Raw genomic sequence first — 26,325 nt, forward strand, 5'->3', positions numbered from 1 at the left:
TTTAAAACAAGTGTTAAGTATTAATTTACCAATACTTTTGTGTAGATCACTCTCAAGAATTGTCAGAAGGGGGCTTCCCTGGTGGCGCAGTGGTTGAGAATCTGCCTGCCAATGCGGGGGACGCGGGTTCGAGCCCTGGTCTGGGAGGATCCCACATGCCGCGGAGCAACTAGGCCCGTGAGCCACAATTACTGAGCCTGTGCGTCTGGAGCCTGTGCTCCGCAACAAGAGAGGCCGCGATAGTGAGAGGCCCGCGCACCGCGATGAGGAGTGGCCCCCACTTGCCGCAACTAGAGAGGGCCCTCGCACAGAAACGAAGACCCAACACAACCATAAATAAATAAATAAAATTGAAAAAAAAAAAAAAGAATTGTCAGCAAATGGGCTAGAAGCCTGGATAGATAATATAAGTCACTAGAACTTAAAATTTCAACATTTTATTAGAAAATAAAATTTTTATTAGAAAACTTAAAAAGTTATTTTATTAGAAAAATGTATCCATACAATGCTTACATAATTAAAGATGAAGCAGAAAGAAGAGAGGTTAGAAGTGTGAATAAAGAATCAACCTGGGAGATGGTTAGTGCACTAGGTTGTAATCTTTGATGGAACAAAGAGCCTGCAGGTGTCCAGAGCACCTTGTGTGGTGCTGAACAGGGACCCATACGTCTATATATTTATACACAGACATTCACACGTGTGTGTACATATATGTGGATATGTATATACATATGTAAATAAAGGGACTTGAGATAGGGAAAAATGGAAAAAGAGCAGGTCTGGGAGAGAGCTGGGGAGATAATGAGTTTGATTTTCGACATGTTGAACATGAAATGCTTATAAACAGCTAAGGAGAATTTGCTTGGAGGGAGTTATATTTATGGATCTGACAGTCCTGATTGGTTAATGGGGTGGGGATATAGATTTTGGAGTTACCCGCATATAGAAGAAAGAAAGTGAAATCACCTAGGGAGAGTCTACAGAGTGAGAAGGGAAGAAATAACGTGTGGGAGCCTTGGTGAATACAGGTCAGTTGGAGGTGGGGATGGTTGTCAGAGAGGAATAGCTATCGTGGGGTGTAAAGCTAGTTTATCCAGAGAGTGAAGCAGGAGACCAAGAGAGAATGTGGCACCAAGCCCGGGAAGAGAGTGTTTCAAGAAGGAAGGAATAGTCAAAAGTGTCAGATGCTATCTGATGAGGACAGGTACTCCATTGGTAAGTGATGGGGAGTCCATCTGGGGACTCTGTGGAGAACAGAAGTGATAAAGCAGAAACTGGATTAGAGTCAGGTTGGGAACGGGATCAGATTAGATAACCAGTTGGTGAAGGATGTCTGGAGGTTAATAGGATTAATGAGGTAAAAGGGATTTGACCCAGGAAGGGAATGTATGTGCAATTTTGTTTTAGATGGCTTGAACTTGTGCCATCTAAAGCATTTTGATGGAGCAGAGATTAAAAAAAAAAAAAAAAAAAAAAGGAGAAGAGTGAAGGTGTAAGAGAGAGGACAACAGGACAGGTCCCTCAATTCTAACAGGAAGAAAAGAGGAATTGATGGATGGTTTTGGATGTTGGTAGCTTTCTAGATTTGGTGGTGGGATGTTGAGAGAGAGACCAATCTGTTGGTTTTCAATCAATCTGCTGGTTTTCAGTTGTTTTGCGAAGTAGGAAATAAGGATGACTCCTGAGCTTTTGGCCTGGATGACTTTATGAATGGTTTTATCATTTACCAAAGTAGAGAATATGTACTGTACTACTCTCCCAGTACTCAAACAAAGCCAGTTAGTTATAGATGTGATGGTTTAAGAGCTGTTTTAATATCATGTAAAAATAAGAGAATTTCATTGCATTGCTCTATTTTTCATCTGTCTTTTGACCTGTTAGCCCCTTGGGAAATAATGACTGTAAAGTACAGTCGATTGCGGTAGACTTGTCAATGACAGATAAAATTGTGGCTTTAAGAAATAAAACAACTATTCATGTTGGTGGCATATAAAGATAGTGAGAATAATTGAAAGAAAGAGAAACCAACTAGCTGTAAGTTTTAACCTTTATTTTTTTGCTAGTAACAGCTTGAACCAGAGCTGCAAATCATAAATAAACTTAATGAATTAATTTCACATATTTTCTCTGCCCTTGTCTACCCTTGATTAAAATGTTAAAATATATTAATGTTTCTTAAAGGCAAGAGAATAAACCCCGTGAACTAGTTCATAACTTGATAACCATCCACTGAATATAGTCACTAGATATATATTTTAATCTTCATGGTAATTTTCTCTATATACATAGCATGAGTGTCTTTAGACAGAAAAATATTGCAATAATATTTTCCACACACAGAGCATTTTTGCTCTGAAAAGCTCTAAGCAGAATGTGCTCCAGATGGTGTCGCTTTAATGTGTATTCTTTGTATACTTTAAAAATTATTATTTTGGAAAATAAAGCTTTCTTGATTACACTTAAGGCTTTCTGCCATGATATTTGATGCTGTCATTGGGACTTAGATTCTGTGCTTTTCTTAGTGCAGAAAAAAAAAAAAAGAAAGAAAGAAATCATGTTTTTGAATACCCATTGTTAGTCAGTGAATGTCCTGGACCCTGCTGAGGTCAGAAAGCACTTTTCTGGACAGTAGGTTATATATCCACTGTGATTGAAGTATTCAATAGATTACAGCATCCTATTTATAAAATTTAAAAACTATTTCTGCACTTGGCCCACATTCTCTGTGTATCTCTTTCTGATAAATAAGTTACTGTGTGCACCATCTCACATTCTGTAGCTTCGTGCTCGTTTGTCAAAGACACCTATTATTAAGCTTTTACAGAAAGGCTGTTAGTTGTAATAAACACAGTATGAATAACTCAGCTGTGTTAATCAGAAACAGAACAGCCTAGCTTTCTTTTGTTGTTGTTTGTTTGGTTTTTGTTTTAATTTTTTTAAGATTGTTTAGTTGACCTATAGTAAAGCATAAAGCACTTGATGGCTCCCAAGCCTGACGACATTCAGTTTTAACTGCAAATTCCAGACATAAAGAAGCCGACACTGGGGAATAAACATTTTATCGATATGTTTCACAATTATGGGACAGACTACTTTTCTCAATTTGGGTGATTAATACCCTAAGTTGAAGATTCTTATTTCATATCAACTTATTGCATGTGATTTTTTTTTTCCCTCCTTGAATTGTGTTTTGTAGCAACTGATATGCTAGCAATACCCTCCAGGGTGAATTGTCTTAAAGTGGTTTCTAAATTGTGCATTTAATTGCAAATTAAACAGTAGCTGATTGCCCACAATATCAGCTTGACTGCTTTTGTAACTTTCTGATGATTTAATTTGCAGAGATGGTTTAATCTGAATGTTGCCAAAGCAAACCAGACACTCTTCTCTCACCACCCCCACAGGTTTTGCAGAAAGAAAGGGACTATTCAAACATACATTATAAGGTGATTTTTTTTGTTTGTTAAAGAGAATCACGATAAAGGGAATGTGTGCCTATTTAATAAAAGGTGGATTTTAAAGTATATATTATTTTCTTCAAAAATGTATTTCATTCAGTTCAAGACACCTCCCATATAGTAGAATGTAAGCTTATGAACAAATAAATGCAATATGGTGTGAAAAAATACAAAAGAATGAGAAGATCCCTTCTAGATAAATGGAATCAAGATAATCATCTCTATTTTTTAAGAAAATGTATATTTAAGTGGCTCTGGAATCCTAGGTAGGATTAGAGTAGGAAAAAAATGAGGGGTTGAGACACTAAGATCTTCAAAGAGGTGGAAACGATAGTTTCAGAGAAATAGGATGGGCTAGGGTACATCTTCAGTCCAGCTCAGCCTTAACCTTCAGTTCTTAAGGAGGAAGCATGAGAGAGTGGGCCTGGAGAGATAGATCGATACCATATTAGTATTATCAATTAAATGTAATTAATAACTTGCCTTGTTCTGGAAAGGACTGCAGGCTCTTTACAAGGGTAAAGACAGCTTTTTATTTTTTTAAGCAGACTTGAAACAGGGCTGTTTCTCACATTCCTATAGGTGATTGCCTAATACTATACAGAGATGAAATTGAAAACTTGGAGGCTTTGTCTTTCTCAGGGAATCGTGTGCCTTGACACTTTTTACTAAACTGTTGGCTTCACAGGAAACAAGCTATTTAAGCTAATATTTCTTTCTTCATTATTCTTGTGATACAGTCTCTGCATCTGCAGATTTTCTTAATAATTGTTTGCCTCTTTCTGGCTAAAATTCCATCACTGTGCAGAAGTTTCTTATCTGAAGGTATGGGGAAAAAAATACTGTTTCTCTATAAACTAAGATGAGGGTGATTTATGGATGCAATGACTAAATAAAATGTTCTGGACTCCCATTTCTGTCCGTGAAGAAATAACTGGTATGGAACATGCCCTCTCACTTTAAATAACTAGAAAACTGGACAAAACATATGAGATGAACTATTTTCAGACTTTAGGACAATAGGTATCCCAGGATTGTGATCATGGAGAGAAGGGAAACAAGTGACATAAGGGTTAAGATCAACTTGGCTTCTTATCAGTCCCTGGCACACGGAATGGGGGAACCCAAGCAGAATGTGGTGGTTTTGCTATATTGAAGAGGTTTTGCTATATTGATTTCCCCTATAGAGATAGGGGAATCCGTAGTAGCTAAACACTGCAGGATACAGTACAGAGCAGAGGGGGAGATGTGCAGAGCAAGAGCTTTGGAAATAAAAACAAAAATAAACAAATGGGACCTAATGAAACTTAAAAGCTTTTACGCAGCAAAGGAAACCATAAACAAGACCAAAAGACAACCCTCAGAATCAGAGAAAATATTTGCAAATGAAGCAACTGACAAAGGATTAATCTCCAAAATTTACAAGCAGCTCATGCAGCTCAATAACATAAAAACAAACAACCCAATCCAAAAATGGGCAGAAGACCTAAATAGACATTTCTCCAAAGAAGATATACAGATTGCCAACAAACACATGAAAGAATGCTCAACATCATTAATCATTAGGGAAATGCAAATCAAAACTACAATGAGGTATCACCTCACACCGGTCAGAATGGCCATCATCAAAAAATCTAGAAACAATAAATGCTGGAGAGGGTGTGGAGAAAAGGGAACCCTCTTGCACTGTTGGTGGGAATGTAAATTGATACAGCCACTATGGAGAACAGTATGGAGGTTCCTTAAAAAACTAAAAATAGAACTACCATATGACCCAGCAATCCCACTACTGGGCATATACCCTGAGAAAACCATAATTCAAAAAGAGTCATGTACCAAAATGTTCATTGCAGCTCTATTTACAATAGGCAGGACATGGAAGCAATCTAAGTGTCCATCATCGGATGAATGGATAAGGAAGATGTGGCACGTATATACAAGGGAATATTACTCAGCCATAAAAAGAAATGAAATGGAGGTATTTGTAGTGAGGTGGATGGAGTTAGAGTCTGTCATACAGAGTGAAGTAAGTCAGAAAGAGAAAAACAAATACAGTATGCTAACACATATATATGAAATCTAAGGAAAAAAAAAAAAAGGTCATGAAGAAACTAGTGGCAAGACGGGAATAAAGACACAGACCTACTAGAGAATGGACTTGAGGATATGGGGAGGGGTAAGGGTAAGCTGTGACAAAGTGAGAGAGTGGCATGGACATATATACACTACCAAACGTAAAATAGATAGCTAGTGGGAAGCAACCGCATAGCACAGGGAGATCAGCTCGATGCTTTGTGACCCTCTTGCACTGTTGGTGGGAATGTAAATTGATACAGCCACTGTGGAGAACAGTATGGAGGATCCTTAAAAAACTAAAAACAGAACTACCATATGACCCAGCAATCCCACTACTGGGCATGTACTCTGAGAAAACCATAATTCAAAAAGACACATGTACCCCAATGTTCATTGCAGCACTGTTTACAATAACCAGGACATGGAAACAACCTAAATGTCCATCGACAGATGAATGAATAAAGAAGATGTGGCACATATATATAATGGAATATTACTCAGCCATAAAAAGAAATTGGGTCATTTGTAGAGATGTGGATGGACCTAGAGTCTGTCATACAGAGTGAAGTAAATCAGAAAGGGAAAAACAAATATCGTATATTAACGCATATATGTGGAATCTAGAAAAATGGTACAGATGAACCTATTTGCAGGGCAGGAATAGACACAGACATAGAGAACGGACGTGTGGACACAGTGGGGGAAAGGGAGGGTGGGATGAATTGGGAGATTAGGTTTGACATAAATACACTACCATGTGTAAAATAGATAGCTAGTGGGAACCTGCTGTATAGCATAGGGAGCTCAGCTCGGTGCTCTGTGACAACCTAGATGGGTGGGATGGGGGGGGAGGTCTAAGAGGGAGGGGATATGTGTATACATATAGCTGATTCAGTTCACTGTACTGCAGAAACTAACACAACATTGTAAAGCAATTATACTCCAATAAAAGTAAAAACAATTATTTACACAGAGAAAAAAAGATGTAAAGGAAAACATAAACATAGAAAAATGGATCTAAAGAAGGAACCAGATGGAACTTCTAAAGCTGAAGAATACACTATCTGAAAAGGAAATCTCACTAGATCAGCTAAATGCAAGAATAGACTCTACATTAAAAAAAAAAACTCCAACTTGAAAGCATGACAATAGAAATTATCAAAACTTAAGCACAGAGGGAAAAGACTGAATAAAATTAGCAGAGCCTTAGTGACCTATGAGACAATATCATTCTTATGTAAGTATAATTAGAATCCCAAAATAAGAGAAGGATGGAGTAAAAAAATATATATATATTTGAAGAAATGTGGCCAGACTTTTTTCAAATTTGATAAAAACTGTAAACCCACAGATGTACTAAGATCAACACACCTCATGCATGATAAAGAAAAACCACATTAACACATATCATAATCAAATTCCTGAAAACCAGTGTGAAGACAAAACAAAATTTTAAAGTACCAGAGGAAAAAAGACACATTAAAAACAGGGGACAAAGATAAGAATGCCTTGTCAGAAGCAGTGCAAGCCAGGAGATAGTATAATGAAATCTTTTAATGTGCTGAGGGCAGGGGGGAAACGAAATAACCAAACCAGCAGCTATTAGCCTAAAATACTCTATCCAGCAAACAGATCTTCCAGAAACGAAAGCAAAATAAATATGTTTTGGTCAAACATGCTGACTTATACTACAAGACTCAGTTTTTTTTATTTCTGTATAAATGCCTAGGATATTATCTTCTTCAGTCATGTTTTTGTAATGTGTTGTTTTTGTTTTTTAGTTGTGTTTAAAATGTTCTTTATAAAGGTGAATTTATTTTTCATACAGACATATCTATAGATCCTATCATTTGTTCTGGTTCTTGTCAGTAGACCAAGCTCAAATATGATAGTCTATACTTTGTGGTTATTATATTACAGTTTTGAGAAAGTTGTTTTTATTAGTCTTGGGACTTGGTTTCTAGGTCTTATTGAACTGTCTTAACTCATTATAGGATATAGGGATTTTTTTTATATGGCTTTGAAGTACCATTTAAAATTTAGGCTTGGGGAATGGACAGTTAGGAAAATTTATTTTTCTATAATTAGAGTTCTTTAAAAGAACTTCCAGATTTTCAAGATATAAATTCCTATTTCTTTGGAATCATTATCCAGAAATGTAAAATTGTTGTTCAGTAACACTTGAAATCACAAAGTTGGCCAGCATTTGTGTTAAAAATATCTTTTGATGCTTTATTCAATGTGCACAGAGTTTAGATAACATCAGAGAGGAAAGTTGTTGAACTGATGCTATTAAATGTCAGACATCTACTGCACAAGATGATGTATTTTAAGATTCAGCCTTTGACAAGTGGACTCAGGAGTTAACTTATTACTCATTCTACCCTTCACTAGTTCACAAGCAGACAGCTAAACTTGTCATCAAAGGATTTCTTCTGGTTAGAAAGAAAATTTGAAGTTGGAAACATTTACAGTTAACGGCAGAATTATACTGCTATCATAGAGGGCCATTGCCTTTTGGATTTCTTTTACTGCTTGCTCAAATACTCATTGCCTATAAGCACACCTTTTAAAAGATTTTTGTCTCATATTCAGAGCTTAATTATCAGATTAAAAAACCAAGACTCAAAAAAAGTTAAAATTTTCTCTTTACCTCAACTCCTTAATTTAGCAAGAGGTAATTTTGATTAAGTCTACATAATGTAGGGGCTTGATATTCCTCAAGGAAATTACCCGAGTTATATAGTTTCATTTAGACAAATATGCCCAGCAGTAGAATGTTTTTGAGCTAAAGATGATGTAAGGCTAAGGTATGTCAGGAGTATTAGAGCAAGTATCAGAATTCTTCAAAAAGAAAATTACAGGACCTGGAGGTCAAGGCTGTTGTGGTGGTGTGGAAAATAAAAACAATAGATAGAGATGCCGGGAGAAAAGAGATGAAGATTACGGGCACTAGTGTCACTGAAGAAGTTACAGCAAGTTCAGAAGATGTTAGAAGTGAGTGGAGTGGGGTGCCAGTAGCTTTGTCTTCTTAGAGGAGCATTTCAAGAAAAGAAACCGAAGGACAGAAAGGAGTACTTTTGTTTTCTTTTTAAATCAGGGCCAGTGAATTATCAGGAATGTGAAACATTACCCGCCCCCCCCCCCCAAAAAACCCAAAACAATCCAGAGTTCAAGCAGCTCATTCCTTTCTCTTTGGGTTGAATCCAAAGTAGCTGTCTCATAGTCTGAAATGAAAATTAAATAGTTTTATACTTAAATACATCAACGATTACTTTGTGTTTCAAGTAAAATTTTATATCTAGTGATAGAACATTAAAACTTATTTACCCACTAAATACCTCGTGCTATGCTAAAGGCTATTGATGCTGAAATGCTTTCTTTGTTTGCTTATACAAAGTTTGGGGTGTAGCGGCTAGAACATTCACACAGGTAGAGCAGGCGATATGATGGCGGGTAGAGTGGATGTTCAGGATTAAGAAGGGACACCTGGTACACAATAAGCATTGGATGGAGAGAGATGGGGATGGAGTGTCAGCGAGGGTTACCTGGAACACACCGATGGGGGAGGAGCTGGAGTAACAGCCAAAGAGCCGGAAGTATTTATTATGAAGACAAGAACATGTTAATTCTCCCTTCCTTCCTCCCTCCCTTCCTTCCTCCCTTCCTTCCTCCCTTCCTTCCTTCCTCCCTTCCTTCCTTCCTTCCTTCCTTCCTTCCTTCCTTCCTTCCTTCCCTCCCTCCCTCCCCTCCCTTTCCTCCCTTTCTTCCCTTCCTTCCCTTTCTCTCTCCCTCCCTCCCTCCCTCCCTCCCTTCCTTCCTTCCTTCCTGGAATGGCAAAATTGGAGGGGAAAATACGGGCCAGATCATGAGGGCCTTTTAATCTTGAAAACTCCAGAGCTGCTGTGGAAGGACAGTGCTTAGGAAGTGATGTCATTAGCTTCGTGTTTTAGAAAGATCATTCTGGCAGTGTTGGGGAACAGGGACTAGAGAGGTGGAGAATTGGGAAATGAATTTTGTTTGGAGGGGTTTTAGTGACTTCAAGGAGCAGTACAAAGACCTGAAAGAAACCAATGTTCAAATAAAGAGGAGGCAGAACATGTATGTCAGGGAATTGGAATGAACAGAATTTTGTGACTGAATTCATGTGGCAGTGATTGGGTGGGAGTGGGGTGGACCAATATACAGTTAATGAATCCTAAATTTCTGCTGGGATAAGTGGAGGAAGTAGTACTGGTTTGGTATGAGGAGGGATAAAGATTTGAGATGCTTGTGGCACCTTAAGGTGAAGATGTCCAAAAATCAACATTAATTAGTATTGTGTTCTATTATTTACTAATATTACATTTACTGAGTGCTGAGGTGGATACTGTTATTATCCTCATTTTGCCAGGGATGAAACTGAGAACCAAAGAAGGTTGATAACTTGTCCAAAGTCATAAAGGAAGTGAGTGCAGAGCTAAAACTTGAGTTTGGGAATTGATTGGATTTCCCACTCTCTTAGCTGCTTTATGCTCTTGCTTTTCAATCACATAGAGATCTGATTTGTGAGACAGTTACCGCCTGGAGATAGGGATTTGGGAGTTACCAGCTTATATATGGGGGATGAAACCACTGGCCTGAATGACATGTCCCTGGAGAGTCCTTGGAGTTCATGTGAGTGCACTGAGGTTACAACTTCATTTTCAGAAACAGGAAGTGAGCTTGGGAAAGAAATTGAGGCACCAGAAAGATAGGAGGACAAGCCAGGAAGGATTGTGCTACAAAAGCCAAATTGGGTGGTATTTTTTTTTCCTCTTTTTTTTTTTTTAAAGGAATGAAGTCATCAAACAGTTCTAAAATCTTGAAAAACATAGCCCCAAATATCCATGAGAAGTCATAGGTGATGCTTGCTAGAAGGGTTTCTGTTCAGTTATTCAGAAACAGAAAGAAAGGGGAAATGAAAGGAGGCAAGGAGGCAAGACCACAAGTTCAGGGAACTTCCTGGACTCTACGTAGAGAGAGACGTGACTGTACATGCAAAGAGGGATTGAGTGAGTGGAAGCTGGTGGTAGACAGAGGGGTTTTCTTTCTCTTTTTTAAAATATATTTATTTATTATTATTTATTTATTTATCTTTGGCTGTGTCGGGTCTTAGTTGCGGCACGCGGGATCTTTCATTGTGGCGCGTGGGCTCTCTAGTTGTGGTGTGCGGGCTCAGTAGTTGCGGCGCGCAGGCTTAGTTGCCCTGCGGCATGTGGGGTCCTAGTTCCCTGACCAGGGATCAAACCAGCTTTCCCCGCATTGCAAGATGGATTTTTAACCACTGGACCACCAGGGACGTCCCCAGAGGGGTTTTCTTCTGATGGATGAGACAAGATCCCATTTATATGGATCTAAGGATAATCTGTGTAGAAGTAAGAATTTTTTAAAAGGCAAAATTATAATTTGAAATATTTTTGAAACCTTACAGAACATTATACATCCATGGGCATACCAAGTTGGATTTCACAGTCTGGCATACTGCAATTGAAAAAGCAGCAGGTACAGATGGGAATGCATTACAAGATCAGCAGCTCAGCAAAAATGACGTTCCCATTATCGTGAACAGCTGTATAGCATTTGTTACACAGTATGGTAAGTATCACAAAGTTTTTATTCAACCCACAGAACTCATAGTAGCATATTTACAGTTTTTAAGTGGTACCTCCATTGGACTGAATTAGAGCCCTTTGTAAGTACATCAGTGAAAAAGAAAATTGTCGTCACTCTTCAGCCTAAATGCCATTCTTTCTCACAGTAAAGCTCATTTAAATTATATCATGTGCCTTTACCATTTCCTTCTTCCTTTACATGCATAAAAATTTTAAATGACATAGTAGAAGAATCTATATTATAAAATGTATATTAAAAATTGATTAACATTGTACTTTTCAGAGGTTATAACTTTATAGTAAAGTCTAGGGGAACGCAGAGGTGCCTCAGTGTGTTTTTAGAAGTGGTATACTATGGGACAATGTGTAAAAGAATTTACTTTTTGTTGGCCTGTATACAAAGTGTATGTGTATTTATTCCATTCAACGTGCTATTGGTCATGTGTTTATATTAAGAATCATGGTCATTAACTGTGATAGTTTGACTTAATTGTAACAAATATTTTTATGAATAGTTTGCAGGTTAAAACCAACTTGATTTATACCCACATGTGCAGCTTCATTTTAATTTAATATGCTATGGTAATATTTTAGATATGCCTAAAATTAAACAAAGTATGCCTTTAATATTCATGTTTATTTTCAAATTACTATTCATTCTTAAAATTCCTTCTGTTACATATTTCCTTCATACTCTAAAAGGTAGAGTAAATAAATTGCTTAACTATATTTTAATATAAAAATATGTTTTTTCTTTTAACCTGTCGATAAATGCCATTGATTTAGATTGTACGTGCAGAAAAGAGTAAAACGATTATCTGGTATTTTGGAAGCTATTGATATATTAACCTTTCATTGTTCTCCTAATATTAAAAGTATCTTTGGGTGTTTTTAATTTGAAAAGAAAATGTTATCATTGAAAGAGCTGTAGTAAAACATTGTGTTATGAGTTTTTTTTACTTATTTATCAAGTGTCTGTTGTGTGCTAGCTGCTGAGTTTGATACTGGAAATTGAACAGTGGGAGTAAAGAGTGAAACAGAGCCATAAATCATGCCTTCCAGTCTGAGAACTAAAAGAGCTGATGTGAAACAAAATGTCAAAAATAACAAAGGCTATGAAGAAAATAATTTTGGGAAATTAAGTTTAGAATATGTGTATATTAATATATTTTCTCCTAGGGAGAGTGCCATTTTAAGTATTTTAGTTATTTCATATGTAATCCAAGTACAATTATCATTAATATTCAGATTTATTGTATTTGAATTATATATCTATTGTAAATATGTATGTAATCACATTATGTGGGATTACTCTATGAAGTTCCTTCCCTTGATAGTATGTTTATATTTTTCTTATCAACTGTCATCATCTGTTTATTTGAAAATGGGGGAAGAAGAAGGTTATCATCTTCATTTATTAGTAATTCATTATTAGTGCATTTACATTTTGTAGGTATAAATGAATTGCACATATATTCTGTTTTAGCAAGAGCATAACCTCATTGGGAATTTTCAAATCATGTTAATTTCATAATGGCATAAAGTGTTTCATAAGCTGACAAATGATTAAAATAACTTGACTAGCTTCAGCATATCCAATTTAATGTTTCTCTGGGGAAATCAGAAGTTTCTTTGTGGTGTTTATTTGAATTTAAAATCATTAAGCATTAGATTGTTTTCAACTAAATTTCATATATTATAACTACTTTGTAGCTCTAGCATAAGGTACATTAACTTGCATATTAAAGTAGTAAAGCCAATAAAAGACTTCATGTATTTTTAGCTTTTTTTTTTAATGAGCAGGACATGGAGAAAACCCCAATATTACCAGCATGTATACAAGGGAAGATATGATATGAACTTAGAAAAGGCCCAATGATTATAGGATGCAAGTGGTTGGCTCAGAGCCTTTATGGTCATAATTATTTTGAATTTCCTAATCTTTGGGTTAAAATCTAAGGCCAATTTTTTGTGCTCATGGTGTCAAGATCCGAATCTGACCAAGTTCACAGTATAATTCTTAGAGTTTTAATTTTTTTAATGAGTTACAGTAGTTAGTTCTTGGGGGAATATATTTAATTTATGTAAACAAAATTACCTTCAAATTCACATTCAGTTACCTTGTGTACCAGCTATTAGAAATTCACTCAACCAGCAACATAATCTCTCAGAAACTTAGTCTTTTTTTTTTTTTTTTGGTAGAATTTGCTTATTATTCTGTTGTGGTCATTTACTAAGTACCTACTGAGTTCTTCTAGGAACTGTGTAGCTGCTGTGTACAGAAAATAAGACATGATCTTTGCCTTCTAGGAGTTTACAGATTGTGGATCAAAGGCAAACAAGTGGGCAATTACATCTCAAGTGTACAAAATTCTATGGCAGAGAGGTTCAGGGGTTGGTACAGGTGTCCATGGTTTAGGGGTGAATTTCACCCAGTGAGAGGTGGTCATGGCTGGCTTCATGGGTGAGGCATGGAACCTACCACAGGTCTTAAGAGAAAATGGGAACTAGTTAAGAGAAAGAGGGAATAGGAATTCCCGGAAGAGGAAACAATGTATGCCTAGGTGCAGCATCATGAAGGAGGTTGTCTGTTCAGGGAACTTGGGGGTAGTTAAATGTGGCCAGAACTCAGTGTGAGAAGAGCGGACAAATACAAGAGGCAGGAGGGTTAGTTAGGGAAATTCATGTAGGATCTTATGTATCATAATAAAATCCTCAAACTTGCCCTCAAAGCAGTGGGAGGGCTGTATCCATATTTTTAAGCATGTTGGTAACACTAGCCAACCTGTGTCTCAGACCATGCTGCTGTCATTTTCAAGACAGACTGGAGGGCTGCACAGGAATAGGACAGGGAGTTGTGATAACATAGTGAGGAACTGGGTGCACAAAATAATAATCGCACATGGGATGGAAAAAGGGGACACTTTTGAGAGAGAAGTCATGATGAAAAATATATGTGACATTTTTGTTTGGTGTGGTAAGTGAGAAAGCAATGCCAAATTCTGAGGTATAGGAAGAAGATAAATAAAGAACATGTTGGGATTGGGAGGTGAAGTAGTGAGTGGGGCAGGAGAATTAATTTGTTCATATGTATAAGTATAGTGTGTGTTGCATGTATTATGTATATAGTATATCTCTATTAAAGTGCATGTGTGCATTTGAAATTTTAGGAATTAAAACCTGAATGGAAATGTACATGTAGTAGTTGAAGTGATGAAGATGGAGGGGTTCATCCAGAGAATTTTGTAGGGAGCAGAGAAGAGAGTTGAGGATGGATTGCTGGGATCATCAGTAAATACTAGGTAGCAGAATAAATAGAAGACTAGAAGAGCAGTCATAGAGAAGGGGCAAAAAAATGAGATCATAACATCACGAAAACCTTGAGATTAACAGAATTTTAACAGGGATTCATTGGATTGTCAGATATTGCAAGGGATTCTTATTACATAAATACTGCAAAGCATCTAGAAAATAGATATTCTTGATGAAGATGGTCCTGATAGAGTGGAAATTGGGCACAGAAGCAAGATTATGTGGTTGAAGGATTAACAGGGATGTGAGATGGGAGAAAGAATAAATATAGGAAACTCAGATTAGTTTTGGAAGGAAGAGAGACAAGAGACCTGGGGGGAGGGGCAAAAAAGGATTTGAAAAATTTTTTTTGTTTGTATATCATCATCATCACTCCTCTTCCTCCAGTTAACCACTGCTACTCCTCTTATTTTATATGGGAAACTTGATGAATCTGTAACTTTGAAAAGGACATGACCCAACTCTTCATGTAGAAGAAGGTAAAGGTGGGAACAGACAGAATTAATATACTCACTCTGTGAGTGCAGAGACTTGAGGAAATTTATACCAGAGAGCCTCACTTTTGTTGGTGAAACTGGAGGCAAATTTGTAATCTGGGAGACTAAGCGAAGGGTACTTGTGGTAAAAGAACATTTGAAAAAGATGCTATGAAGGACTGGGGGAAGGGCTGGCCAGAGACTTACTAAAAGCTGAGGATGAAATAGTTGTTCATCAGGTTTACATTTTAAATATTAAAGTTGCGGGGGGAGGGGCTCTTTTTTTCTCATGCATGTTTATATCAGCTCTTGGATAATGATTTTGTCTTGTGCATCGTTCCAACACAAAAATTGGTTCTATTTTTAAGATATCAAAGTGGATTTTGACCTGAGACTTTTTTCATATAACCATTTTCTTTTTTTTTTTTAACAAAGGTTTAGGGTGCAAATATATCTATCAAAAGAATGGTGATCCTTTACATGTAAGTGAACTCCTGGAGAGTTTCAAAAAGGATGCAAGAAGCTTTAAATTGAGGGCTGGAAAACATCAGCTTGAAGATGTGACGGGCGTATTGAAGAGTTTTCTCTCTGACATTGACGACGCACTTCTTACTAAGGAGCTCTATCCATATTGGATCTCTGCCTTAGGTAACACATATAATATAGAACAGAATAATAAAGGCTTGCCTTCTCATTTGACAATAGATTTTTAAAATCTCCTCTGATAATCTGAACATTTAATTGAAAGGAACAATATATACATAATGGTTCAGAACAGAAATTGGGCAAATATCAATAGTTGTTTATATCTGCCTCAAAAGAAATTTATGGTGATAATTGCTAAACAGTGTTTTACGGCAATACTTAGTTTTTGGTAGATTTCTTAGTGCTTACTTTGCCTTAACTTTGGAAGTGTTATAGTCAAGTCCATGTAGGCTGTTAATTTTCTCATTAAGATTAAAATGAAAGTTTTAATATAAGATTGGTTTTACACAGTTTTGCCATATGGCTGTTTGGCTTTCCTTTTTCATTTATTCTGCCTCTTTAGAGTTACATAACAATTTTTTTTTTTTTTACTCTTTATTTTTTCTAGATTCTGTCTAATGAAGGAAAAAAGCTTTGCTGCACTGTAAGAGAACTTATTTAAGAAATGACCCTAGAAAAGTTAATGGGTCACATTGATTTTAGTAAAACCTATATTTACATCCATTAATTCAAAATAACTTTTTATGGAAAGAGTATGATAAATACTTTTAAATATAAACATTGCCTTTAATTCCAGATTTCTAATAGAGCTATTTTCATTTTTCACATTATTTTATAGTCTTTGTCCCCATGCCTATGATTTACATATAATCTTTATTTTATTAATAAACTAAAAATATTTTCCATATATCTACAATGCTTTCAAAATGACAATTTTGAATCTTCATTTTTTCCACAGTTTTTAAAATGTATCATTGAATTATACCATCATTTACTAATATATTTCTCTCTTGTACATTTAATGTGTTTTGAGAAATTTTTTTATAAAATGACCTTTGAGTTTAACTATATGACGTCCCTCTGTTGAGAAATAGTTTTTTTCATTGAAAGCATTTGTTTAATCTAAAACATAACTATGACATTTGAAGGGATTAATTTTGAAATGTCATAAAACATCCACAGTTTGAAAAATTATTCCAAGAATGACCCTTATTTGTGTCAGCAAGAAGAGAGTAGTATTGTCGGGCTTCCCTGGTGGCGCAGTGGTTGAGAATCTGCCTGCCAATGCAGGGGACACGGGTTCGAGCCCTGGTCTGGGAAGATCCCACATGCCACGGAGCGACTGGGCCCGTGAGCCACAACTACTGAGCCTGCGCGTCTGGAGCCCGTGCTCCGCAACAAGAGAGGCCGCGATAGTGAGAGGCCCGCGCACCGCGATGAAGAATGGCACCCGCTTGCCGCAACTGGAGAAAGCCCTCGCACAGAAACGAAGACCCAACACAGCTAAAAATAAATAAATAAATAAATAATAAAAAAAAAAAAAAAAAAAAAAAAAAGAAGAGAGTAGTATTGTTATTAAAATAAGCTTTTCACAATTTAACTGCCTAATTCAGAATCCTTATAGTTACTTCCTGATACTTCTAAAATCAATAGGTTTAACTCTAATCACAAGAAAAGTTGATTGTATAATTTTCTGGAATATAAAATATGGAATTAGATGATACATCTTTTAAGCCCAGTTACCCTGCCATCCTCATTTTTTGTTTTAAGATTTTATTATAATTTATAACCATGAAGTTATTTATAGTATCTCTATTTTATAAAGAATTACAATTTTTCTTCATTATAAAATCATTTATCAAAAATCTGTAACAAATATGCTTTTGCTGAAGTTGTCAAATTTCATGACAGAGAAGTCTTCATTGTTGTCAATCTGCCAGGAGGAGGTAGTTGGGAAGTATTAGCATGTGTCAGAAAGAAGTGTGTTCACCTTTCATTTGGATGTGAATCCTTGAGCATTTACTTGGAGGCTTCTACTTTGCTTTTAGATCCAATGTAGATCCAATGTAGCTCACCCTGACCTGTCAGAAAAGTGCCCTTTGTTGGATCTGACAAGAATAAACTAGAACTCTCTGGGTGACCTCACAGGAGAGCTCTCTTGGGTCCTGTGAGCCCAAGGTGAAGAATGCCCTACAGTGGCATAGCACCTATTTATATGATATATGACCTCTTCTTCTAAGAACGCTATTAAACTGTCTGAAGTCTGTGGCTAGTTGAATAGATCGTTGTGTTTCCTGTATGACCTAAAATCTATCTTCAGTTTTCCTTTCCAATTACTTAAGCTTTATTTTGAAAATATCATCTCTTTTATTCTTATAAGATTTGTGAAAATATGCTGTATTAGCATGACTTGTTATAAGCGTAGTAGTATTAATTGCATTTTGTTGAATAAATACAATTACCTCTACAGTTAGAAACTGGATGACACAAGGGAAAATGTTTGGATTATACCAGGGATGACAGAAAGTTCTTAATTCACTTCTGGTATCGTCTCTGAATGTCATTTGGGTGTCATCCCCTCTTGCTTTTAGAGAGTCATCTACCAGCACAGTTAAGTCAATATGACCATGTTTACTTTTATAGATCTCATGTACAGGCAAAGTCAGTACTAAAGAGCTATCAGTTGCAGTTTTGAATAGGAGCGTACTTCAAAAATGTGTCACAGAGTCTCTTACCTCCCCAGGGATCGGAATGCCCTTTACAAGTGACTGTGTACTTTCAAAGAATCATAAAGTGTTGCTGGCTTTCTGTTAATAGAATGTGTAGGGCTAAGCAGAAAATGAAAAAGCCTTGTTTCCAAAGGCAGTTGGGAATTGAGAGGGGATATATAAGTGCAATCCCCTTGAGTTACAGAGTCAGCACAAGTTATTTATTTGAAAAGAGGTCTCCTATTTCCCCTGTGAGGGAGTAGGTTAGACCAGACCACCACTGCACATCTTCTAGACTCCAGAACTTTGGAGGTTCCTGTGTAGTTGCTCTAAGTATTTGACTTCTTGGGGTTAGGAGGGTGGAGGAGAGTAATCCCTTCTCATCCTTCTCTCCCTGACTAAGGCAGAGGATCCATCCTCCTCTCAGTCTGTATCATCGTTTCTAGGGCCTACACATGACTTCTTCCACTGTCCCCTTACCTTCTCCAAAGAGTTGAAGGTTCCAGGGCTGGTGAAAGCCCCCTTACATGGATCTGTGGGGTAAGGTACAGTTCATAGTTCTGGGATGGTTCATAGTTTGGGGAAGATTTTTATGATTCCACAAGGAAAAAGGTCAGAAATGTCATTTTCAAATAACAAATAGTGAAATCTTTCCATAGCTACAGTTAAAATACTTTTGGCTTATCTTTTCAATTTGTACTCTAATTTGTTATTAATTGAAAAGATTCCTCTTAGTTGACATTCAGTAGTCTGTAAAGTTGAAGATAAAATACAATCCTGGGTTTTGAAAGTGCTTCATTTTTAATAACAAAGTATAAGAACTATGACACATAGCCCTGGAATGTTTTTGTAAATACTTTTCCAGAATTATAGAAGTTTGAATGTTTTTCTATTGAAACTTGATTGTGTCAGTGAAATAACAATTGTGAATATTGTTTTAAAATACTGATAAAAGGCAAATTGGTAATACAGACGATTAGTTAGGCCTCAAGTTTTACGTGTGTGTGTTTAACCTCTAGATACCCAAGATGACAAGGAAAGAATTCAAAAATATGGAGCATTTATACGTACTCTTCCTGGGGTCAACCGAGCAACGTTGGCAGCTATAATTGAACACCTTTATAGGTGGGTGGATTCATGAACTTTTCTAGACATTTCAAACGTGGCACTCAATAAGACATTATTTCTTAAATTTAAAGTACTGTGGTTAACCTTCTATTTGTGACTATGAATCTCTCACCATATCTTAAGAATACTTTCAAAATGGAATTCCCATGAACTATCACTTTAGTGTCTCTTAGTGGAATTAAGACACATTTCAAATAAATAGCACTGGAGAATTTCTTAAATGGATTAGAAATAATCATGCACAGCAAATCAGATACATCCAGTACATAAGCAAGAATTTTAAAACATTTAAGAGGGCTGTCGGAGAAGGAAGTACAGGGACCAGAATTCTATAGCAGGAATCTGTGAGCACAGTATTTTCTCGTGGTGGACTCTTAATAAACCTTTATTTCTTTATTATGAGTTTGTATCTAACCTGACTCCAATATTTTGGTGTCAGACAGTTGATTAGATGAGGGAAATTTTAAAAATCAAAAACATTTTCTATGTTGAGGCATGTAGTCACCTGCATTTGGGAGGATAAGGGGAATAAAATGGTAGCTTGAGAAATGACATCTGAAGGATGACAATGTTTGGGAATAACGTTTTAAGTCAACAAACTTAAGGTTTGTTTGTTTGTTTTGCTATGAGCAAGTTTTGTCATTACAAAAACTTAAATCAGTGTAAATATTGCTTAAGGAACATATTGTTTGCAGCTTCCTTCGTGGATGCAATATTCCCTTGAATAAATTTCTATGAACCTGAATTCTACTAAAAGTACCTTATTCGGAGTTTAGATTCCTAAATCCTCCACAGTTGGTCTTTTCTCTTTATCTTTCTTTTCCAGCCACCACTTCTGATACTTGTGAACTCCATTCCTACTGTAACTCTGATTTTCTTATTGCATCATATAAATGTAGTCTATATATTTATAGTCCTATCTCTATGCCTATGAGACATTGGGACAGGTAATTTTTTCTTCAGAAGTTATAATATGTCACCAGGCTGCTACAATTATCACATTAACATTTTTAACATTGTTACACATAATTCTTAAACTTTACACTTGAATTTCAGATGAGTTCCCTCCAATCCTTTTCTTCAGTTGACATATATTTTAGCTCCTACTATGTAAAATACAATGTCCATTAAGGTTCCATGTAACAAAAATAGTTGATAATAATACATGAATGACAAAAATAGTCTTAAGTCTGCAGTTTCTAAATAGCACCGAGGAGCCCTGGGACCTCACAGTGGGAACTCACAGGGATGCTGCAGGGCATTTTATATTTTTTAGGAAAACACAGCGCCCTCAGGACAGATTTTAATATGGAGAATTTTAGCATGAGACATGGAATTATAGAGCAGGGATTAAGTGGTTCATTGTGTGTTGAGGTCCAAGTGATGTTTCAGATATAAATGGATAAATGAACGGGGCATGAAAGAAAAATAAGTACGAGACCTGAGTGAAGGATATTTTCTAGGAAATAGGTGTACCAGGAGATGGGATGGTTTGTAGCTAGCTGGCAGGAGGCTGCGAAAGACACTGTTGGTCATGTAGAAACATTTGGATTTCATTCCCTTAACTGATAAGAAGTGACTGATCCAATCTGTTTTAGGATAATAACCCACGTCCTGCGATTGATTGGGAAGAGGTTAGAATGGAGGCAGAGAAACTATTTAAGAAACAATTTCCTTGGGCTTCTGATGAGAAGGGCTGAGTGGGAAGAGAGTGAGCTGGCTGAATGTGGGACACTTGGGGATGCTAGTGTGGGAGCGGGGAAATAAAGGAAGAAAAGGAAAATACATAGTGTACACGCTTTACGCCAGAAATCAAGGCAGCTGTAGAAACTGAAGAGGTGACGAGCGCTGGAGGAGAAGGCTATTGCAGAAGGAAGTCTCAGGAGAGGTGGGAATGTTTGATAGTGTTGTCAAAAGTTTGAGAGGTCACTTTGGATAAGGTCAGGTTGATTTAGCATTCACTTCCATCCCTGCCCTAGATAACAGACCATTTCCTCCATGACTAACTTTGACTTAATTCCATTCACCAGGTATTTATTACGCACTACGGTGTGATTAACACAAAGTCTCTGACTGAGAGATGCTTAGATTCTAGTAACACAGGCAGCTGTGCAGATAAATTTTCCAGATGTTTACAGTCCAGTGTGATAAAAAAAAAAGTACGGAAGTGGTTTTGAGAGGGATGCCCACAATTATGACATCTTCTTCTATTAACTTGCGATGCCTTTGGCATCTTATAGATCATATATGATGATCAAGCTTGCTCTGTCTCTGCTATGCAATTTGGCATTTCCTTGTGAGTTTCTTACACTATCATATATATTCCTGTCGTGTTTCCTTATTTTTCCTCTACCTACTAGAATCTTTGCTCTTTATAGTCAGGTGTACCTACCTTAGTCTTGCTTTATTCCTTTGATAGACTTGGTCTCCCTTTTTTAGTATGTATTTTAGAAATTTACAAATGTAATTAGACAGGCAACTGAGCAGCTGCTATGTCTACAGTCAGTGACAGAGAGCATTAACAGATACTTCCATGGGCATCAGTTAGAGTTCTCCAGCATTTTTATCAGTGTAAATTTCCTTTTATTGGGGTGATGGCGGTATTTTGTTTTTAATCACTTTGAACTTACATTCGTGAGTACTTTAAACGCTCTTTGTAAAACTCAAGTGTTGTAGCCTACTGGTTGGGAGAATTGACTCCTCTGTTCATGTCTGTTCATTGTAAAAAGCCATTCTTAGTTCTAGACAAGAAAAATGTAATGGTATTTCTTAATTAAGTGATTGCTTTTTGAGAGAAAATATCCTATTTTGAATAACCATCCAGTCACATGCTGCCAGGCATTTTCTCACCCGATATGTACTTTCTGGGAAATTCAGCCTAGCCCTAAACCTTGAATTTGGAACTCTCTCCTATATGCCTCCCGATTTGCCATTCTTGCCTTATTTCCTGCTTACCTACTGCCCCTTTCTCCTCTTTTATTATGCTCCTACCCCACAAGTCATTTGACACCATTCTGGAAGCACACCTTTATCCCTTAGCTGCAGGTTGTCCCATTAGTGGAATTGTCTGGATATGGTGGGAGAGGAGTCCCTCTTCTAAAGCAGTGATCAAGTACTGCTTTGTAACTTGTAGTAATATCTTTAACAGTAGTCTTTCTTATGTTCTTAATTAAACTGTGAGCTACTTGGAAGAAAGAACTGTGTATTTTTCTTTAAATCACCACTGTACCTTTTACATCAGAGACTTTCAATATGTGTGTATTAAAAAAGAGAGAGAGAGAAAAAATAAATGAGTATGAAGACTTATAAAAGTTCTATGAAATTTTCAAATAGAAATACATTGTAATAAGCTCTGCTTTTCTCTCACAGGGTTCAGAAATGCTCAGAAATCAACCACATGAACGCCCACAATTTGGCCTTGGCTTTTTCCTCCTGTTTGTTTCAAACTAAGGGACAAACTAGTGAAGAAGTGAATGTAATTGAGGACTTAATTAATAATTATGTTGAAATATTTGAGGTAAATATTTTATATCCTGCCATTGTAAAAATAGTTTTGATGTTACTGTTTGCAAACAAAAATGTGTATTTTGGGATGTTTTTATTCAGGTCTTTATGAATATTTAAAGAAAATAACGGATAGTTATATGATCCTTAAATTTTTAGATATAACTAGCTTTTTAAGCTATAGCCATTCATTTAAATCTGGCTGCTTCTAAAGCTTTTTTACCATCTGGTGTCTTGGACAGAATATTTCTATTTATAGTGTTTCTATGTTTTTTTTCCTCAGTATATGTATGCATTAAGTATGTCTACTTAGAGGTATGAAATTTGTGAATTTCACAAATTCGGTAATATACATCAGGCTGATAAATTTTGCAGTTGAAAGCATTTTAGTGTTTTCTTTTAATTGCACATGAACTGGAAAAAAAGAAAATTCTGAATTAACAGTCTGTGGTTTTTATTAAGTCATCTCTGTTCTAATTATTTGCCTTCTCAATTTGCTATATTATGAAGTTCATATTTTCATGTTTCATCAGAAAACTGTTAGAATAGGGATGATTTCTTAATTCAAAGGAGTAAAAATAGATGAAATAAGCCTAGGATTTGAATATGGGTGGAATATAAGGGATCTGGGTCAAAGGTCCAGCTCCATTTGCTTAACTGCTTCTGCCATCTCAGGGTTGCCATTTAACCTTTTGGGGCATTCTGTTAAACAGTCTTGTACAAGACCCCTTGTTTTCCAGGGCTATGTATATACCAGATGAAATCAAATAGCTTAATGTAACAGGTCACCTTTTGTAGAGTTCGTACATTCTTACAATAACTGATAAAAAGATTCCTTAGCAAAGGGAAAGAAACTATATTTTAATAAAATAAAATAACAGAGTTTGTATCTTAATTTATATAGGAATGGACCAGAATTGTTGGATCCTCTTTGCTCTTTGATCTCCTTTTTACTTCTTCCTATATGTGTCCACTGTTTTTGATCAATAGCAACTTCTTTGCAATAGTTCTGATGCTGAGAAATGAAAGACCTAGAAAAAAAAATGTGTGGCTTTGCATGCTCTCTTTATTTTCTATTTTTGTACTGTTAAATTAATAAAAATGTTTATCTACATAGTTTTGTTAAATCCAACTTTAACCAAATGGCGAAAATTTCATAAGCACTTAATCAACATTTCTGTTTGAGAAATGAGTCTTGTCTGCCAACCTACATAAACTCTATCAAACACATCATCAGCCCCTTTGCTAATTAAATTGCCTCAACAAAGGGGATTCCATTGATGGGACCTGCAGCCTGAAATGATATCATCATAAGATATTCTGAACTTTATGAGGCTCTATCTAGTTGGCTTTATTTCTGCCCTAGCTTTGTGGGCCCACGCTGCTAAAGATGGCCATTCTCATTTATTTTTAATGTGTTGGTCTTTAAATTCCTGAAGAAAGTTATGTGAGGATGAGTACCATCACTCCTTGTATTTTATTAGAATGTCCCAAATTATATTTTAAACAGGTTAAAGAAGACCAAGTCAAACAAATGGACATAGAAAATAGCTTTATTACCAAGTGGAAAGACACTCAAGTGAGTAGTAATAGTTAGATCTCTGATAAAAAAAAAATTTTTTTTAAACAACAAAAACCAAAAAACTTTCATTGTAAGTAAACATTTGTTGTGTTTATTTTCAAATTCCTATTTGAATCAAAGTAAAAGTAATGGGGAAAAAGAACCTAGATAAAATAGTTGTGAAGTTCTGTAGCATTGCACATATGCAAAATGCCAAAGTATGCTAATATAAATTTTTTAAAACATAGGTGGAAAAATCAGTTTTAATCTTATCAAAATGTCCTTTTTAAAATCAGTTTTCATTTATAAAAGCACTATTGAAAATACTAGTGGATTTCAAAAGAAGCATTTGAAGTCAAAAGAAATACTAGAATAAACTGAAAATTCAGACTCCCTAATGATTCTTTCCATTATCCTTTTGAAATAAGTTATTTCTTATATGCTTTTGCTTTGCATGCTCTTGGATGATTGCACTAGTGGGAATGTTTCTATTGTGCTCTTTGTAACATATATTATTTATGTCTTAAGTTGACTTTTCTAGATCTTTTCTTGCTTTCCTTGGTTGCATCATACCGGATTTGTGTGTTCAGGTTGCACTATACTTTTCCAGAGTACCTTTCCTTGTTTGATGAATATTCACTGGACTTTCTTAAAGTTGCTCTTCTAATAACTAGGAATTGTAGTGGATTCAGGGTACCAATGCAAATAATAGAAGTGGGTCAAATATCAATAAATTCTCCATATAGATACACTCATAGGGTGAGGCCAATGCTTCCTTCTTAGTCAAACCCTAAGTTCACCTCATTCCTGAAATACACACAACTAATTAGAGAAGTTGTCGGAGTTATCATTCCATATGAGGGAGATGAGGAAAGGCTTTCATCCTAGTGCCTAGCTCCCCGAGTACTAATACTATGACATTAATTCTCTAAGACAGTATGTCCTCCATTTTGACCAAAGTAATTAATGCAGCCTCCAGACAAGTTAGCAGTAACACTAAAAACAGTGGCTCCTTATCAGTTAGTTCTCTTGGATTCTTGCTTTTCGGGGAGAGTTTCAGTTATGCAATAAAGGATTGTGTGAGCCCATGGGATAATCTTTGGCAGCACTATCTATATCGTTGTTGGATAAAGTATGAGTACCATTCTGCAAGTTTATCATTTATATTCATACTACAATAAAGAAATGAGCCTTGAATGCTTTCTGATTAAGTAGAAGTCAGTAAAACAAGAAAAGAATTGTCTATAAAATAGAGTAATTGGGATAGAAAAGTAGAACAGTTTGGAAAAAATCTGTTGTTTTGCTGGAGCTTTTCTCTAGTCCATTCAAAACTCCTCTGAAGTAGTTTTCTGACAGTCTCTAAGTCTTATCCCTGTTTGAATTTCTTAGCTATTCTTGTTTTTGGCTGCATGCTATGAGTTCTTTGTATTTGCTTTTTAAATTTTTAAAATGTGTCCTTCCTGGAGAGTTGTTTATGCAAACACAGGGAAAAGTAAAAATGTCAACTGTATCTTTTCTTCCCTAGAATTTTCATGTAGCACCAAAAGTGAGGAAGAAAAATTGGAAATAAGCTTTTCTAAGCCTGTAGTGTCAGAATAACTAAGAGCAGTTCTTCAAAGTACATTTTTAACGTTTTTCCACTAAATTTACTCATCAGGTTGATTCTGAGGCAGATTTAACTGTGGAAAGATCATTCCTCCATTATGACCTTTTTTTAAAAATGAGTGATGGATATTATTTCCAAGTGTTTACATAACTTAAAGGAATTTCTGAAAAAAGCAACTCAAAATATTTTTCACAGATTGATTTCATTCTTTGTTAATCTTCTCCACATATGCTGTCAGTCTACATAGTGATATCTTATGCTTTTTATTTTCTGGCTTGTGTATTCTTCACTTAGTGTGTCTTCTTGGTTATAACAGTGACCCAAATAACCTAGCACTTGATGCTTGGCTAAAGGTAATTAAAATAAAAACTTAACTT

General features: G+C 36.0%; 1 protein-coding gene across 3 annotated transcripts in view; it reads left to right on the forward strand.

Moving 5' to 3' along the window:
- Nucleotides 1–26,325, forward strand: part of ARAP2 (ArfGAP with RhoGAP domain, ankyrin repeat and PH domain 2) — a 216,130-nt gene that overhangs the window by 109,189 nt on the left and 80,616 nt on the right. For 2 of the 3 annotated variants that reach the window (XM_059923215.1, XM_059923218.1), the window contains 5 exons: nucleotides 10,987–11,150; nucleotides 15,391–15,603; nucleotides 19,169–19,274; nucleotides 22,647–22,794; nucleotides 24,292–24,360. In XM_059923215.1, coding sequence (XP_059779198.1) covers nucleotides 10,987–11,150; nucleotides 15,391–15,603; nucleotides 19,169–19,274; nucleotides 22,647–22,794; nucleotides 24,292–24,360 — 700 coding nt within the window. The remainder of the gene's footprint in view (nucleotides 1–10,986; nucleotides 11,151–15,390; nucleotides 15,604–19,168; nucleotides 19,275–22,646; nucleotides 22,795–24,291; nucleotides 24,361–26,325) is intronic. The other variant, XM_059923216.1, reaches the window with a different exon arrangement.

Source organism: Balaenoptera ricei, chromosome 5 (genome assembly GCF_028023285.1).
Source record: "Balaenoptera ricei isolate mBalRic1 chromosome 5, mBalRic1.hap2, whole genome shotgun sequence".
Lineage (NCBI taxonomy): Eukaryota > Metazoa > Chordata > Mammalia > Artiodactyla > Balaenopteridae > Balaenoptera > Balaenoptera ricei.